We start from the raw sequence: 16,552 nt of genomic DNA, 5'->3' as shown, positions 1-16,552 counted from the left end.
GAGAAAAATAGCATTTTTAACAGGGATTATTGACCAGGAATGTGTATTGGCCCACCAGCAGAGCTGGAGGCAGATTCGGACAGTGAGGAGGCTGGGGAGGAACCTGGGCCAGTCCTGGAGTCTGAGGAGGGCTCTGATGAGGGCTCTGTGTCGGAGGCAGAGAGGGGGCCAGGGCCCTCTGACAGTTATCAGCTGCCTTCGGAGTCAGACATCAGTGAGGCAGAAGAACTGGTGGAGCCTGTTCCCCATGTGTGCATGCACAGAGCTGCCAGGAGAAGGGAACAGCTAAGGAACAAGGGCCAGTCCTGGAGTTCGGGGAAAGCTCTGATGAGGGCTCTGTGTCGGAGGGAGGGGGGGGGGGGCAGAGCTGTCCGACAGTTACCAGCTGCCTTCGGAGTCAGACATCAGTAAGGCAGACGAACAGCTGGAGCCTGTTCCCAGTTTGTTCATGCGGAGAGTTGCCAGAAGGCAAGAACAGTTAAGAAAGAGATAGGAGAAGGAAGGGAAATAAAGAAAGAGAATAGGGGATGGAGGAAGGGAGGGAGGGAGGGAGGGAGGAAGGGCTAAAGTTTGCTTTATTATTGAAACAACCTACTTGTTTGTTAATGATTGGATGATCAATGGATGGATAGCTTGATTTTTATCCCACCATCTCTCTTTTACATTCTCCTCCCCATCCCTCTCTGTCACACACACACTATCCTGAATCCAACCCCAAGGCCCCCTTCTGTTTCCACTGCCTGGAAAAACCCTCAAACCTCGGAGCAACCTGTCATGCCATATAAATAAGGAAGGAGAGAAAAGACTCCAGAGTCCAGGTTGCTCCCGGTTCGGCCGAACTGGTAGTGGCAGCGGTGGGAGGCTCCGCCCACCCGCCCGGATGCTTTTGCGCATGAGCAGAAGCTTCTGGATATGCGCAGAAGCGTTGCGCATGCGAGCACAAGTGAACCAGTAGTAAACTGATTAGCAACCCACCACTGCTGCACCGATCTCACCCTCTTCCCTACCTCTCTGCCTTTCAGCCCATCATCAGGATAACATGTCCGCCTCCCTCCCTCCCTCCTGGGTCTTATTTAAGAAGCAAACCCATCTGCATGATCCTGACGAACGGCCTTTTCTCTCTTTTTTTTTCCGGGAGAAATCTGAAGTTGCCGTTTCTTCTTTCATTTGCATTTTAATAGAAACACTTTTCAGCTGGGTCCCACGCGAAGAGCTTCCCCTCTGCATTTAAATGAGGGGTTCTCTACCCACCTCCCCGGTTTCCCCCTCACTTCTCTTCCAGTACTTTGGCAGAAAAGGTTGACATTTGGATGAAGGAGCAGCTGGATGGCCTCTCCATCCCCCTGCACCCAGTCTTTCTCCACCTGGGTGACGAATGGAATGGAATGGAATGCAGAACAGAATAGAATAGAAATACAGACTGGAATAGAATAGAGAATCACGAATAGAATAGAATGCAGAGCAGAATAGAATAGAAATACAGAATAGAATAGAATAGAATAGAATAGAATATCACAAATAGAATAGAATGCAGAACAGAATAGAATAGAAATACAGAATAAATAGAATAGAATATCACAAATAGAATAGAATGCAGAGCAGAATAGAATAGAAATACAGAATAGAATAGAATAGAATAGAATAGAATAGAATTGGAAGGGACCTTGGAGGTCTTCTACTTCAATCCCTGCTTAGGTAGGAAACCTTACACCACTTTGGACAAATGGTTGTCCAACATCTTAAAAACTTCCAGTGTTGGAGCATTTGCAATTTCTGGAGGCAAGTTGTTCCACTGGTTAATTGTCTTCACTGTCAGGAAATTTACCCTAGCCCTTAGTTCTAACTTGATTCTCTCCTTGATTAGCTTCCATCTTTGCTTCTTGTTCTGCCTTCAGGTGCTTTGGAGAATAGTTTGACTCCCTCTTCTTTGGGGCAACCCCTGAGTTATTGGAAGACTGCTATCATGTCTCCCCTGGTCCTTCTTTTCATTAAACTAGACATACCCAGTTCCTGCAACCGTTCTTCATATGTTTTAGCCTCCAGTCCCCTAATCCTCTTTCTTGCTCTTCTCTGCACTCTTTTTAGAGTCTCTGCATCTTTTGTACATCGTGGTGACCAAAACTGGATGCAAATATTCTAAGTGTGGCCTTACCAAGGCCTTATAAAGTGAGATTAAACATTTGTAAAAGTTTTTTTTCCCCAAAAATTTTCAATTAAAAAAAATGAGTTAATTCAGTTAATTCTGATCCTGTGGCCTTAGAAATGCTAACTACGGGGGGGGGGGGGACGACCCAGTCATATGTGACTTTATGGAGTTCTGCTCTAACATCAAATGGTCACTAAATGGTTATAAATTGAGGACTACCTGTAGCCTGAGCTACACAACTGGGCAAAAAAATACTACTTTAAAAGACAGGGCTACTTTAAAGAATAGGGCTACTTTAAAAGAACAGGGCTATTTTAAAAGGACAAGGCTAGTTTAAAAGGACATGGCTACTTTAAAAGACAGGGTTACTTTAAAAGAACAGGGCTACTTTAAAAGGACAAGGCTACTTTAAAAGGACAGGGCTACTTTAAAAGACAGGGCTACTTTAAAAGAACAGGGCTACTTTAAAAGGACAAGGCTACTTTAAAAGGACAGGGCTACTTTAAAGGATAGGGCTACTTTAAAAGAACAGGGCTACTTTAAAAGACAGGGCTACTTTAAAAGAATAGGGCTATTTTAAAAGGACAAGGCTAGTTTAAAAGGATATGGCTACTTTAAAAGACAGGGTTACTTTAAAAGAACAGGGCTATTTTAAAAGACAGGGCTACTTTAAAAGAACAGGGCTACTTTAAAAGACAGGGCTACTTTAAAAGACAGGGCTACTTTAAAAGGACAGGGCTACTTTAAAAGGACAGGGCTACTTTAAAAGGACAGGGCTACTTTAAAAGGACAGGGCTACTTTAAAAGAACAGGGCTACTTTAAAAGACAGGCCTACTTTAAAAGAATAGGGCTATTTTAAAAGGACAAGGCCAGTTTAAAAGGATATGGCTACTTTAAAAGACAGGGTTACTTTAAAAGAACAGGGCTACTTTAAAAGGACAGGGCTACTTTAAAAGACAGGGCTACTTTAAAAGAACAGGGCTACTTTAAAAGGACAAGGCTACTTTAAAAGGACAGGGCTACTTTAAAAGGACAGGGCTACTTTAAAAGGACAGGGCTACTTTAAAAGGACAGGGCTACTTTAAAAGAACAGGGCTACTTTAAAAGACAGGGCTACTTTAAAAGGACAAGGCTATTTTAAAAGGACAAGGCTAGTTTAAAAGGACATGGCTACTTTAAAAGAACAGGGTTACTTTAAAAGGACAGGGCTACTTTAAAAGGACAGGGCTACTTTAAAAGACAGGGCTACTTTAAAAGAACAGGGCTACTTTAAAAGGACAAGGCTACTTTAAAAGGACAGGGCTACTTTAAAGGATAGGGCTACTTTAAAAGAACAGGGCTACTTTAAAAGACAGGGCTACTTTAAAAGAATAGGGCTATTTTAAAAGGACAAGGCTAGTTTAAAAGGATATGGCTACTTTAAAAGACAGGGTTACTTTAAAAGAACAGGGCTATTTTAAAAGACAGGGCTACTTTAAAAGAACAGGGCTACTTTAAAAGGACAGGGCTACTTTAAAAGACAGGGCTACTTTAAAAGAACAGGGCTACTTTAAAAGAACAGGGCTACTTTAAAAGGACAGGGCTACTTTAAAAGGACAGGGCTACTTTAAAAGGACAGGGCTACTTTAAAAGGACAGGGCTACTTTAAAAGAACAGGGCTACTTTAAAAGACAGGGCTACTTTAAAAGAACAGGGCTATTTTAAAAGGACAAGGCTAGTTTAAAAGGACATGGCTACTTTAAAAGACAGGGTTACTTTAAAAGAACAGGGCTACTTTAAAAGGACAGGGCTACTTTAAAAGACAGGGCTACTTTAAAAGAACAGGGCTACTTTAAAAGGACAAGGCTACTTTAAAAGGACAGGGCTACTTTAAAGGATAGGGCTACTTTAAAAGAACAGGGCTACTTTAAAAGACAGGGCTACTTTAAAAGAATAGGGCTATTTTAAAAGGACAAGGCTAGTTTAAAAGGATATGGCTACTTTAAAAGACAGGGTTACTTTAAAAGAACAGGGCTATTTTAAAAGACAGGGCTACTTTAAAAGAACAGGGCTACTTTAAAAGACAGGGCTACTTTAAAAGGACAGGGCTACTTTAAAAGGACAGGGCTACTTTAAAAGGACAGGGCTACTTTAAAAGGACAGGGCTACTTTAAAAGGACAGGGCTACTTTAAAAGGACAGGGCTACTTTAAAAGAACAGGGCTTCTTTAAAAGACAGGGCTACTTTAAAAGAATAGGGCTATTTTAAAAGGACAAGGCCAGTTTAAAAGGATATGGCTACTTTAAAAGACAGGGTTACTTTAAAAGAACAGGGCTACTTTAAAAGACAGGGCTACTTTAAAAGATCAGGTATCATCATAATATTGAACATCATTCAATATTATTCGGTTTTAATGTTGCTACGACCACAACATTGACGGAAGTTCTTCACAAGACTGCAGCAAAATCTAACAAGTCACAATCCTAGAATAAATATTTGATATTCCTTTTATTTTTCCTCCCTACCTGTTTTTTTTCTAGTCTCCTGGTTTTTTTTGTTTTATCAAAAATTCCCCAGCTCCAAACCTCTCTTTATTTCTTACCCTTTGTAAGTTTACTCGCAGCTTTCATTGGCAGGTGAACAACTGCTATACATAAAGTAAAATAAATACTAGTCCTTTCCAATCCCGAGAGGGCCTAGGAATTTCCGGAGGTGTTACAATCATAACACACACACACACAAATTTATTACCATCTCATTTACAGGTGTGTGGTAGGTTGCGGCGGTCTATTAATGATTCACAGATGCCGTAACAAATTCTAGACAGCATGGCTGTGTGTGCAAAGCCATGAGGGATCTGCTGTATAGGTAGTCCTCGGCTTACAACCGCAGTTGAGCCCCGAATACCTGTTGCTAAATGAGACATCTGCCAAGGGAGCGTTGCCCTATTGGACCACCTTTCTTGCCACGCTTGTTAAGCGAATCACTGCAGTTGTTGAGTGAAACTGGCTTCCACCGCTGACTTCGCTTGCCAGATGGTCGCAAAAGGGGGGTGGGTGGGTTGTCACGTGATTCCTCGACTTACAACCATTAGTTTAGGGACCGTTTGAAGTTATGGCGGCACTGAAAAAAGTGACCTTATGACCAGTTTCCACAGTTGCGACCGTTTCAATATCCTCTGGGGTCCCGGGATCGAAATTTGGACATTTGGCAACTGACTCATGCTTGTGACGGTTGCAAGGTCCCGGGGTTGTGTGATCCACTCTCCCTTCTGGCGAACAAAGTCGACGGGGGAGCCAGCTCCGTTGAACGAAACCGTCTGACTAATTTAACAACTGCAGGGATTCACTCAACAACGGTGGCAAGAAAGGCCCGTAAAATGGGGCAAAGCTCACTCAACCACCGTTCTTGCTTAGCAACGGAAGGACCTTCTCAGTTGTTGCCCCCCAAATTCAGGACCACAGAGGTCTCTCTGGCCACATGCCATCCCCTGCTGAAGTTGAGGAGAAATTTCCCGCCAATTTCGTGGGCGGGAGGAACGTGAGGGCTCAGTGGTTAAAGACCCCGAGCTTGTCAGCTAGAAAGCCGCCAGCCCAGGTTCAAGACCTGAGCATTGTGTGACGGGGCGAGCTCCCGTTCCTTGTTCCAGTTTCTTCCCAGCTAGCAGCTCGAAAGCAAGCAAATGAGAGTAGATCAATAGGTACCACTTCAGTGGGAAGGTAACCGCGTTCTGTGTGCATTGTATTGATCACATGGACACAGAAATGTCTTCAGACCACGCTGGCTCCCTCGGCTAGGAAACAGAGATCAGCAGCGCCCCAACCAGACAGGGGAAATCTTTACCTCTGTTCTAACCGAGGCTTCCCAAGAGCACGAAGCAAACTCCTGGTCCTAACAAAAAACCCTTTTCTTAATTTGCTGTGAATTCTGCCCCTTCACATCCAGCAAAGTCTTTAAAGGGAGGATTTACGGTCACAGACCTTATCTGACTTGGAGAGCTGCCAGGCCGAGATTTGCAAAACTCACGAACCAATGAAATAAACTAATGGTCTCCTGCAAACTCCACTCCCCTTTTGCTCTTCTTTTATTTCCTCTGGGAGGGGCCATTCACTGTCTACCTGTGGCTTTACTCCCAAGTCGACCCTTGTTCTTTAGCTGTTCCCTTCGTCTGGCAGCTCTGTGCATGCGCACACTGGGAACAGGCTCTAGCTGTTCTTCTGCCTCACTGATGTCTGACTCCGAAGGCAGCTGATAACTGTCAGAAGGCCCTGGCCCCCTCTCTGCCTCCGACACAGAGCCCTCATCAGAGCCTTCCCCAGACTCCAGGACTGGCCCAGGTTCCTCCCCAACCTCCTCACTGTCCGAATCTGCCGCCAGCTCCGTTGGCGGGCCACAATACCATCTACCTTTTGTGGCCAGAGAAAAGCTGGAGGATGTCTCTAAATCTTTGCAGGAGAAACGAGAAATGCTCCCCGCTTTCCTAAGGACAGGATATTCCCTTCTGCTGTCACTCCGTGAACCATTCTTCCAAATCTCTTCTTTTGCGAGTATAGACACGAAACATCTTAGAGGTGATTGTGTGAAATGCCAGAATTTTCAAATAGGCCCCGAGGCCAACCTCATTAGAAAGCAAAAATATCTTATTTCGCCCCTGAGAGATTTCCAACTCAGACGAATTTCCAGGGGGTTTCTTTTCCCTCAAACTGAACGAGAACGGGTAGAAAAAAAAATAAAAATCCAGGTGAATTTTTTTTTCCTATTCAACACTCATCTTTAAGCCAAGGTCCCACCATACGCCTAGTCCTCACAATGTAGTGGCCATTCGGTTACAACGGCCCTGAAAAAGGTGGCTTATGATCGTTTTTCAGACTTACGACCATGATAGCATCCCTGTGGTCACTTGATCAAAATGCATCCGCTTCATATTTATGACGGTCGCAGTGTCAATAGACATTTCATGACCCAACTAGGTAACATTATCACCTACTTTAAAAGGACAAGGCTACTTTAAAAGGGCAGGGCTACTTTAAAGGATAGGGCTACTTTAAAAGGACAGGGCTTCTTTAAAAGAACAGGGCTACTTTAAAGGATAGGGCTTCTTTAAAAGGACAGAGCTACTTTAAAAGGACAGGGCTAAGTTAAAGGGACAGGGCTACTTTAAAAGGACATGGCTACTTTAAAAGGACGGGGCTACTTTAAAGGATAGGGCTACTTTAAAAGGACAGAGCTACTTTAAACAGACAAGGCTACTTTAAAAGGATAGGGCTACTTTAAAAGGACAGAGCTACTTTAAAAGACAGGGCTACTTTAAAAGGACAGAGCTACTTTAAAAGGACAGGGCTACTTTAAAAGGACGGGGGTACTTTAAAAGGACAGGGCTACTTTAAAAGGATAGGGCTACTTTAAAAGGACAGAGCTACTTTAAAAGACAGGGCTACTTTAAAAGGACAGAGCTACTTTAAAAGGACAGGGCTACTTTAAAAGGACAGGGCTACAGACTTACCGTAAAGTAATAGAACTGGGAGGATTTTGCCATGAATTCTGGCCTGCATTCAGCCACACAAATGTCCACGTATCCAGCATGCTGGCTGAGTTTCGCTTCGCCCATCTCACAGACAATTCTAGAAGGAAAGCAGAGACATTCAAAGGCTGAGCTTTTCCTCTGGCGAGCTGCTTTGCAGTTTCCAGAGCGAGATTCACAGCATCTTAACTACCTGGATTGATTGCAAGGAAAAACAGGTTTAGTTTGTAAGATCGTGGAGGGCGGAAATGTATGTGGGCTCCTTGGCACCTCTCTGAGCTTGGTTGTTTTCCTGCAGACATTTCATCACCCAACTAGGTAGCATCATCAGTGTTAGAAGAGAGGAGGGGGGTTGCAAATTGGAGGAAGAGGAGGAGATGGGTGATTCTCTTGCAGACGTTTCATGACCCAGCTAGGTAGCATCATCAGTGTTAGAAGAGAGGAGGGGAGGTTGCAAAATAGAGGAGGAGGAGGAGGAGGAGGAGGAGGAGGAGGAGGAGGAGGAGGAGGAGGAGGAGATGATGGGTGATTCTCTTGGAGACATTTCATAACCCAGCTAGGTAGCATCAACAGTGTTAGAAGAGAATAGACAATGGATGCCCTGCTAAATTTAGTGTTTTCAACAGGTAGTCCTCAAACTTGTGACCACCATGGTGGCCTAACTGTCTGTTACTAAGAGGGATGGAATGATGGTGGAGAAGGAATTCTAGAACTATTGATTAACTTGGGAAGCCAGCCAAACCACCGAAAACCTTAGAAGGCGGCCATGGCAGCCATGTTTGATACTGTTACCAAGGAAACCACATGGACTCTTCTGCGGTGTCCCGTCCCCGTCCCCCCTCCGCCCCCAGATCAAGCTCCACTCGTGGGGATTCCATCTTGGACGGGCAAGTCCAAGACCCCTCCCCAGGCTCCAGAGGCTTTCCTGAAGCCTGGGCAGGACGAAAATGGCCTTTCCCCAGCCCCCAAGAGGCCTTCTGGGGGCCGGAAACGAATCATTTCCAAACTTCCGATTGGCCCATTGGGGCCATTTTTCCACCCTCTGCAGCCTCCGGAGGCTTTCCTTGAAGCCCAGAAAGGAGGCGGAAAATCAGCTGGCTGGTGCGCCCATGAGCTCCGGCGCTGGCGGCTGGCGTGCCATCTGTGGCACCCGTGCCATCGGTTCGCCGTCACAGCCTTAAGGTTTCCTGGCTCTGCTTTGCCCTGCGGGCTTCACTTACTGCTCGGCGGGGACGTATCCGTCCATCAAGGGGACACACTCCACGCCAGCCACTTTGACGTGGGACGCGATATCCCAGAACTCCAGGCCAAGATTTTCTCCTCGGATGGTCACCCTGGTGCCTCCTTCGCGAGGTCCTCTCACGGGGCTTATCTAAGAAAACAAATTGCCGGTTAGGAAAAGTTTAAAAGATTTGACAAAAGAAAATCAAAACAGCCTCTGGTTTATTTCTTTTGGAAAGATGCCCCTCTTTCCTTCCCCAATACAATAAAATACAACAGCAGAGTTGGAAGGGACCTTATTGTATTAAGGTTTGTGTTGTGACTCAGCAGATGTCTTCTGTGAGTCTTTTCAGGATAAAAGATTAACACTGCAGCTGGGGCTAGTGAGTGGCGTGTTCTGGGGATAAAAGGACAGGTGGTTCCACTCCCTGGTTGCAGGCGTCAACGTTCCTTGGTTCGTTCAACATTGATTGCTCATCAGTCGTGGTTTATGTAAGATACACTTGGAAAAGTGCTTTGTTTTCTGTAACACTGATTCAAGAAGATACACTTGGAGAAGTGCTTTGATTTCTGTAACCCTGATTCGTAGAGACTTTGGAAGAAGTGCTTTGCTTTCGTTTTGTTCAACTTGTGTTGCCGTAAGAGAGATTTGTTTTGTATTCTGTTATCTGGTCAGAGACTGTATTTATGTTATTTTTGGGCTCGAAGCCAGTCTGAGCCGAGAACTGATAAAGTAAGTTCCTTTTAAGTTTGTCTGCTTGCCGTTTGTTAACGAGCCGAGAAGCGGGGACAGAACAGGTTTGTATTGTACATCTTTGCCTTCCTCCCTCCCAAGGTATGGCTGTGCCGTTGTAACTTTGAACTAAACAAATGGTTGTAAGTCGAGGACGACCTGGCCTAGATGACTGGATGTAAAAAACGCACCGCTCGGTCAGTAGGCCTGTGAAAATACCTACGAGTTGCTCCACTGTGGAAGAAGACAGCAGGCCACATGGCGGGAGCCAAAGTCCCAGATTTATTAACTACAAACCGCAGAGAGCATATATTGAACAATAAGGAAATGTACAGGCCCGAGAACATGACTAATTGACCACATTTCCTCCAACTGTTGAGCGGAAACATCTGGCTCGAGGCTCTCAGTCAAACTCCTGTCCCCACCAAGCTATCCTTGTGTGAGCGAGGTTTTGTGTAGCCCAGCGAAGGAGGAGGGAACAGCACACTAAGCAAAAATACATGAAAATAGGAATAGAATAGAATGGAATGGAATAGAATAGGAATAGAATAGAATAGAATAAGGAATGGAATGGAATAGAATAGAATAAGGAATGAAATGGAATAGGATAGGATAGGATAGGATATGAATGGAATAGGAATGGAATGGAATGGAATGGAATGGAATAGAATAGAATAGAATAGAATAGAATAGAATAAGGAATGAAATGGAATAGGATAGGATAGGATATGAATGGAATAGGAATGGAATGGAATAGAATAAAATAGAATAGGGAATTTAATGGAATAGGATAGAATAAGGAATGGAATGGAATAGAAAGGAATAGAATAAAGAATAAGAATAAGAATGGAATGGAATGGAATAGAACAGAACAGAACAGAACAGAAAAGAACAGAAAAGAAATTTGGGTACAACTGTGGTCGTATGGCAAGGACTCCCTATGAATAGGATAGAATCATTTTCCAAAAACTATAGTGGAATTTCTGTCATTTTGAAACATTTCTGCTGATGCGGCCTAAAATTACTTCTCTCTCTCTCTCTCTCTCTCTCTCTCTCTCTCTCTCTCTCTCTCTCTCTCTCTCTCTCTCGCGCCCTCCCTCCCTCTCCCTCTCCCTCTCCCTCTCTTTGTCTGTCTGTGTGTGTGTGTTTATCTGTGTCTGTCTGTCTGTCTGTCTGTCTGTCTGTGTCTGTCTGTCTGTCTGTCTGTCTGAGCAAATCACATTTCTGGGTCATATTTAGTTTGCAATGAGCTACAATAGCAGAAAAACTTTCCGACATATTCTAATCACGTCAGATATTCCCTCGCAGCCAGATTTAGCCGACCTTGGCGGAGTTCAACAAAAGCTAAGCAAGGATAAGAACAGAGGTGGGTTCCTACCAGTTCGCACCTATTCGGTAGAACCGGTTCGTCCAATCTACCGAACCGGTTAGAAGAGGTTCCACCAGTGGACCCGGAAAGCAGGCCACACCTACAGAAGAGGTTCCAAAAAATTTTGAAACCCACCAACTGGATCAGACCCTGGGAAAGAGACCCCTGGTTCTAAATTAGACCTGGAAGTCGGAAAAAAAAATAATAAATAAATAAACCCACAATCCAAAAAATATCCTTGGAAAAGGATAGTTATGGTTTTGCCGCCCTCTCTAAGCAAATTCAGCCTCTTGCTCCCCAACAATCTGGGTCCTCGTTTGACCCACCTGGGAAGGACGGGGGGAATGAGCCAACCTTGAGCCTGGTGGGATTTGAGCTGCTGAATTGCAGGCAGCCGGCAGTCAGCAGAAGTCGCCTGCAGTACTGCCCTCCAACCACTGCGCCACCGCACAAAGTGACCCGTTGCAACATCGGAGAAGGTCTTGGCGTGAGGAAGGGAAGACACTTACTTCCATAATCTTGGGGTTCGTGCACTTTCCGCCGGTCCCCAAAAGTTCCAGCCATCGGTTCTCCAGGACGGAGCAATGGTGCTTCAGCGTACATTGGTTCAAGTCCTCGCACCAGCCGCACTCGTAGTCCGGGTCTGCCTTCAGACACAACCCACAGCTGTCCCTCATGGCTCCGCACTTGTACAGATGGACTGCAGGGAGAAGAGAAAGCCACTGAGGACACTGAGTGACGCAGGTGGGGGCAAAGTTCTGGAGGCAAGTAGTTCCACGGATGCATTGCTTTCACTCTCAGGAAATACTTGTATCCTGAAAGATTCTGGAGCAGTGTTTCTCAACCTTGGCGACTTTAAGTCCTTTGGACTTCAACTCCCAGAATTCCTCAGCCAGCACAGCTGTGCTGGCTGAGGAATTCTGGGAGTTGAAGTCCAAAGGACTTAAAGTCGCCAAGGTTGAGAAACACTGTTCTGGAGTATGGGTGACAAATTCAAGGCTCAGCGGCCAGATCCGGCCCACGGGGGGCTAAGATCCAGCCCCTGGGGCTGCCATGGAAAGAGCAGACTGGCCCACAGTGACTCTGCCAGACAGCCAAAGAGAGAGGGAGGGAGGGAGGGAGGGAGGGAGGGAGGGAGAGAGAGATAAAGTGGTGTATTTCAGTCGCTTCTATCTTGTTTGGGCAAACAGGAGTGGTCGTGCCCGGATGTCATCAGGCCCCATTTTTGACGCTCTGAGCTCGCGTGGAAGGTCCTAGGCATGAGCGTAGGTGGCACAAGCGCCCTCCCTTTGCCCGATCGTGCGCTCACCTTTGCCAACCAGCAGTGAAGGTAAGTTGATAGATAAGTGATAGATAAAAGACAGACAGACAGACAGACAGACAGACAGGATGGATGGATGGATGGATGGATAGATAGATAGATAGATAGATAGATAGATAGATAGATAGATAGATAGATAGATAGGAAGGAAGGATGGACGGACAGATGGATAAATAAGATAGATAAGAGATAGATAGATAGATAGATAGATAGATAGATAGATAGATAGATAGATAGATAGATAGATAGATAGATAGATAGATAGAATGGACGGATAAATAAGACAGATAAGAGATAGATAGATAGATAGATAGATAGATAGATAGATAGATAGATAGATAGATAGATAGATAGATAGATAGATGATAGATATATAGACAGACAGACACAGACAGACAGATAGATAGATAGAATGGACGGATGGACAGACGGACGGATAAATAAGACAGATAAGAGATAGATAGATAGATAGATAAGAGATAGATAGATGATAGATAGATAGATAGATAGATAGATAGATAGATAGATAGATAGATAGATAGATAGAATGGACGGATGGATGGATAAGAGATAGATAGATAAGAGATAGATAGATGATAGATAGATACATAGATAGATGGATTGATGAATAGATGAATAGATAGATAGATAGATAGAAAGAAAGAATGGAAGGATGGACAGACGGATGGATAAATAAGAGATAAGAGATAGATAGATAGATAGATAGATAGATAGATAGATAGATAGATAGATAGATAGATAGATAGATAGAATGGAAGGATGGACGGACAGATGGATAAATAAGATAGATAAGAGATAGATAGATAGATAGATAGATAGATAGATAGATAGATAGATAGATAGATAGATAGGCAGGCAGGCAGGCAGGCAGACTGGATGGATGGATGGACAGACGGACGGACGGATGGATAAATACGACAGATAAGTGATAGATAACTATATGATAGATAGAGAAATAGAGAGAGAGAGAGAATGATGGAAAGAGAGAAAGGAAGAGAGACCGACAGACGCAGAGCTTTTTCCCGACAGGCAAATGTGAGCAGCTTCACAGGGAAGCCCCAATGCATCCCGCCAACCCAGCCGCAACTCCAGGGCTTCACTCTTAACAGGCCTGACGATGCAATCCGGCTGCCTAACCCCATCAAAAGAAACGGGGAATGAGGCAGAAGAACGCCGGCCTCTCTTCGCACGGAAGGGAAAAGAGATCAGCAACGGCCGATCATCTTCCGAGGAGATGAAAGGCCAAGAGAGGCCTTCTCACGCAGCTGGGAAGGTTTAGAGGCATAAAATATACACTCTCCGACTCAGTGCCGGTTCCCATTGCAAATAGAAAGTGAAAGGGACGGAAAGAAAGTGTGCTCTCTTTACTCCCGGCCTAAATCCTAGGATTAATTCGGGAGGACCCCCGAACCAGCTGGAAAGGTCAAAGCTGTGGATAGCCGCTCGGTAGCGTTTAATGCCACGTCGACAAATTGCAAACACGGAGAGAGGGGGTTCAGGGATGCCGAAGGCCCCCAGGGGTGCCAGGAAGGAGGGGGGGACACAGTTGGGCCTCCCTCCCCTAGGAGCAAATCCTTAATGCCCTGCCTTTGATCTTCGGAGCTGCTTGGAAGCAATTGGGGATGGTAACGCCATCTCCATCCAATTCATCTCTCTCTCTCTCTCTCTCTCTCTCTCTTTTCCTCCCTCCATCCCTCTCTCTCTTTCTCTCTCTCATTCTCTCTCTCTTTCTTTCTGCCACTCTGCCTTTCACGTCTTCCTTTTTTGCCTCATCTTCCTCCCCCTTTCTTTCTTTCTTTCTTTCTTTCTTTCTTCTTTCTTTCCTTTATCCCTCCCTCTCTTTTTCTTTCTTTTTCTCCCTCCATCCCTCTCTCTCTCTTTCTCTCTCATTCTCCCTCCCTTTCTTTCTTCTTTCTTTCCTTTCTCCCTCTCTCCTCTTTCTTTTTCTTTTTTTTCTCCCTCTATCCCTCTCTCTTTCTCTCTCTCATTCTCTCTCTTTTTCTTTTTCTGCCATTCTGCCTTTCACTTCTTCCTTTTTTGCCTCATCTTCCTCCCTCTTTCTTTCTTTCTTTCTTTCTTTTTTCTTTCCTTTATCCCTCCCTCTCTTTTTCTTTCTTTTTCTCCCTCCATCCCTCTCTCTCTCTTTCTCTCTCTCATTCTCTCTCCCTCTTTCTTGCTTTCTTCTTTCTTTCCTTTCTCTCTCTCTCCCTCTCTTTCTTTTTCTTTCTTTTTCTCCCTCCATCCCTCTCTCTCTCATTCTCTCTCTCTTTCTTTTTCTGCCACTCTGCCTTTCACTTCTTCCTTTTTTGCCTTATCTTCCTTCCTCTCTCCCTCCCTCCCTCTTTCTTTCTTTTTCTTTCTTCTTTCTTTCCTTTCTCCCTCCCTCTTTCTTTTTCTTCTTTTTCTCCCTCCACCTCTCTCTTTCTCTCTGTGTGTCTTTCTTTCTCTTTTTCTTTCTTTCTCATTTTCTCTCTCCCTCTCTCCTTTCTTTTCTATCTTTCCTTCCTTTGTTTCCTTTCCTTTCTCCTCCCTCCCTGCCTTTCTCTTGTGTCACACATACACACGCATCAATCTTACCTCCTCCCCAGGCTACAAGTCAATCCAGCTTTGCTCTTTCCCACATTCACTTCAACCAGGTCCACACAACCATTAACCTGGTTTCTGAGTTAGAAACTAAACTAAACAGATCCACACATCAAATCAAATCAGAGATTCCACCCACAAGGAAACAAAGTCTTCCCACCAAAGGGACAACAGGTGAGGCATTTTGCCTAATGCATAAATACCTTCCTTTCATCTAGGTTCAACTATTAGCCATTTCAGAAAGAAAGAAAGAAAGAAAGAAAGAAAGAAAGAAAGAGAGAGAGAGAGAAAGAGAGGGGGGAGAGGGAGGGAGGGAAGGAGGGAAGGGAATGAGAGAGAGAGAGAAGGGAGGGAGGGAGGGAAGGAGGGAATGAATGAATGAATGAATGAATAAGGAAGGAAGGAAGGAAGGAAGGAAGGAAGGAAGGAAGGACGGAAGGCAGGCAGGCAGGCAGGCAGGCAGGCAGGCAGGAAGGAAGGAAGGAAGGAAGGAAGGAAGAAAGGAAGGAAGGAAGCCCACCCATCAGACAGATCTGGTTGGCCAAGTTGTGAGAATGCCGTCACAATGAATTTGAGAAATTAAAAGGACTAAGGACTCCACAGTTCAACCCTGAACTGCAGAGATATTTTAGGAAGAGGATATTTGTAGCTCAGGGTTCAACTGTGGGGTCTTTGGTACTATATTAGCTTGATTGTCTTCTTGCAGTCATTTCATGACCCAACTAGCTAATATCATCAGTGCCAGAAGGAGTGATATTTGCTTTCTGTTTATATACCAGCCCTGTCAAGTGTTGGTGGGGGGTATTCTTGGTAGTTTCTTGATTAGGCTGTTGTTGCCCTCAACCAACACCGACAAAGCAAGCCATCTGCATATAAACAGAGAGCAAACCCCACTCCTTTCTAACCGATGCCGTTCCCTAGTTGGGTCATGAAACGTTTGCAAGAAAACTGCCAAGCTCCCAGAGCATCAAGGACCCCATAGATCAGTGTTTCTCAACCTTGGCAACTTGAAGATGTCCGGACTTCAACTCCCAGAATTCCCCAGCCAGCATTTGCTGGCTGGGGAATTCTGGGAGTTGAAGTCCAGACATCTTCAAGTTGCTACGGTTGAGAAACACTGCCATAGATAATCTCTTCTCTTGAAATGAAGCTTCAAAAGTGGGGGACGTGTTTTGGGACTGATGGGACAACGGAGTTGTTTTGCAGGCGGCGTTCTGACCTAGGATTCCTGAGAAAGCATAAGTCACAATCCCAGTCCCAAAAACCCTATTTTATTTATACGACTATAAATTATGGTAATTCACAGCCTGCAAGACTTCTTAAACAGTCTGTGAAGATTCCGACAGATGTCTGCTCAAGTTGCAAGAGTCTTTCAGGGGAATGTTGATAAACACCCACCTTATCTCCCTGGGAATGCGGCCAGAGATCTAATTGCCAAATGCAGAGCAAGCACCAAACTTAGCACAGAGTCAAACAGAACTTTTCAAAGCTTGAACCGATCAATGAACTAATTGCTTCCTGCAAAAGCTCACGTCTCATTCGCTCCTCTTTTATGTCTTATGGGAGGGGCCAATCATCTCCAAGCCTTACTCCCGAGTCGACCCTGTTTTCCGAATTGTTCTTGCCTTCTGGCAGCTCTGTGCATGCACACACTGGG

At 44.9% G+C, this 16,552-nt stretch overlaps 1 protein-coding gene across 1 annotated transcript in view; it reads right to left on the bottom strand.

Moving 5' to 3' along the window:
* The window catches only part of PLXNA4 (plexin A4), a gene marked incomplete at its 5' end in the record, with an annotated part of 249,592 nt that overhangs the window by 95,429 nt on the left and 137,611 nt on the right, over positions 1 to 16,552 (bottom strand). The window contains 3 exons of the mRNA XM_032221475.1: positions 7,630 to 7,747; positions 8,868 to 9,019; positions 11,480 to 11,670. Of these exons, the coding sequence (XP_032077366.1) occupies positions 7,630 to 7,747; positions 8,868 to 9,019; positions 11,480 to 11,670 (461 nt within the window). The remainder of the gene's footprint in view (positions 1 to 7,629; positions 7,748 to 8,867; positions 9,020 to 11,479; positions 11,671 to 16,552) is intronic.

The sequence above is a fragment of the Thamnophis elegans genome, chromosome 7, assembly GCF_009769535.1.
Source record: "Thamnophis elegans isolate rThaEle1 chromosome 7, rThaEle1.pri, whole genome shotgun sequence".
In the NCBI taxonomy this organism is placed as follows: domain Eukaryota; kingdom Metazoa; phylum Chordata; class Lepidosauria; order Squamata; family Colubridae; genus Thamnophis; species Thamnophis elegans.
This window is presented reverse-complemented; position numbering and strand designations above follow the sequence as displayed.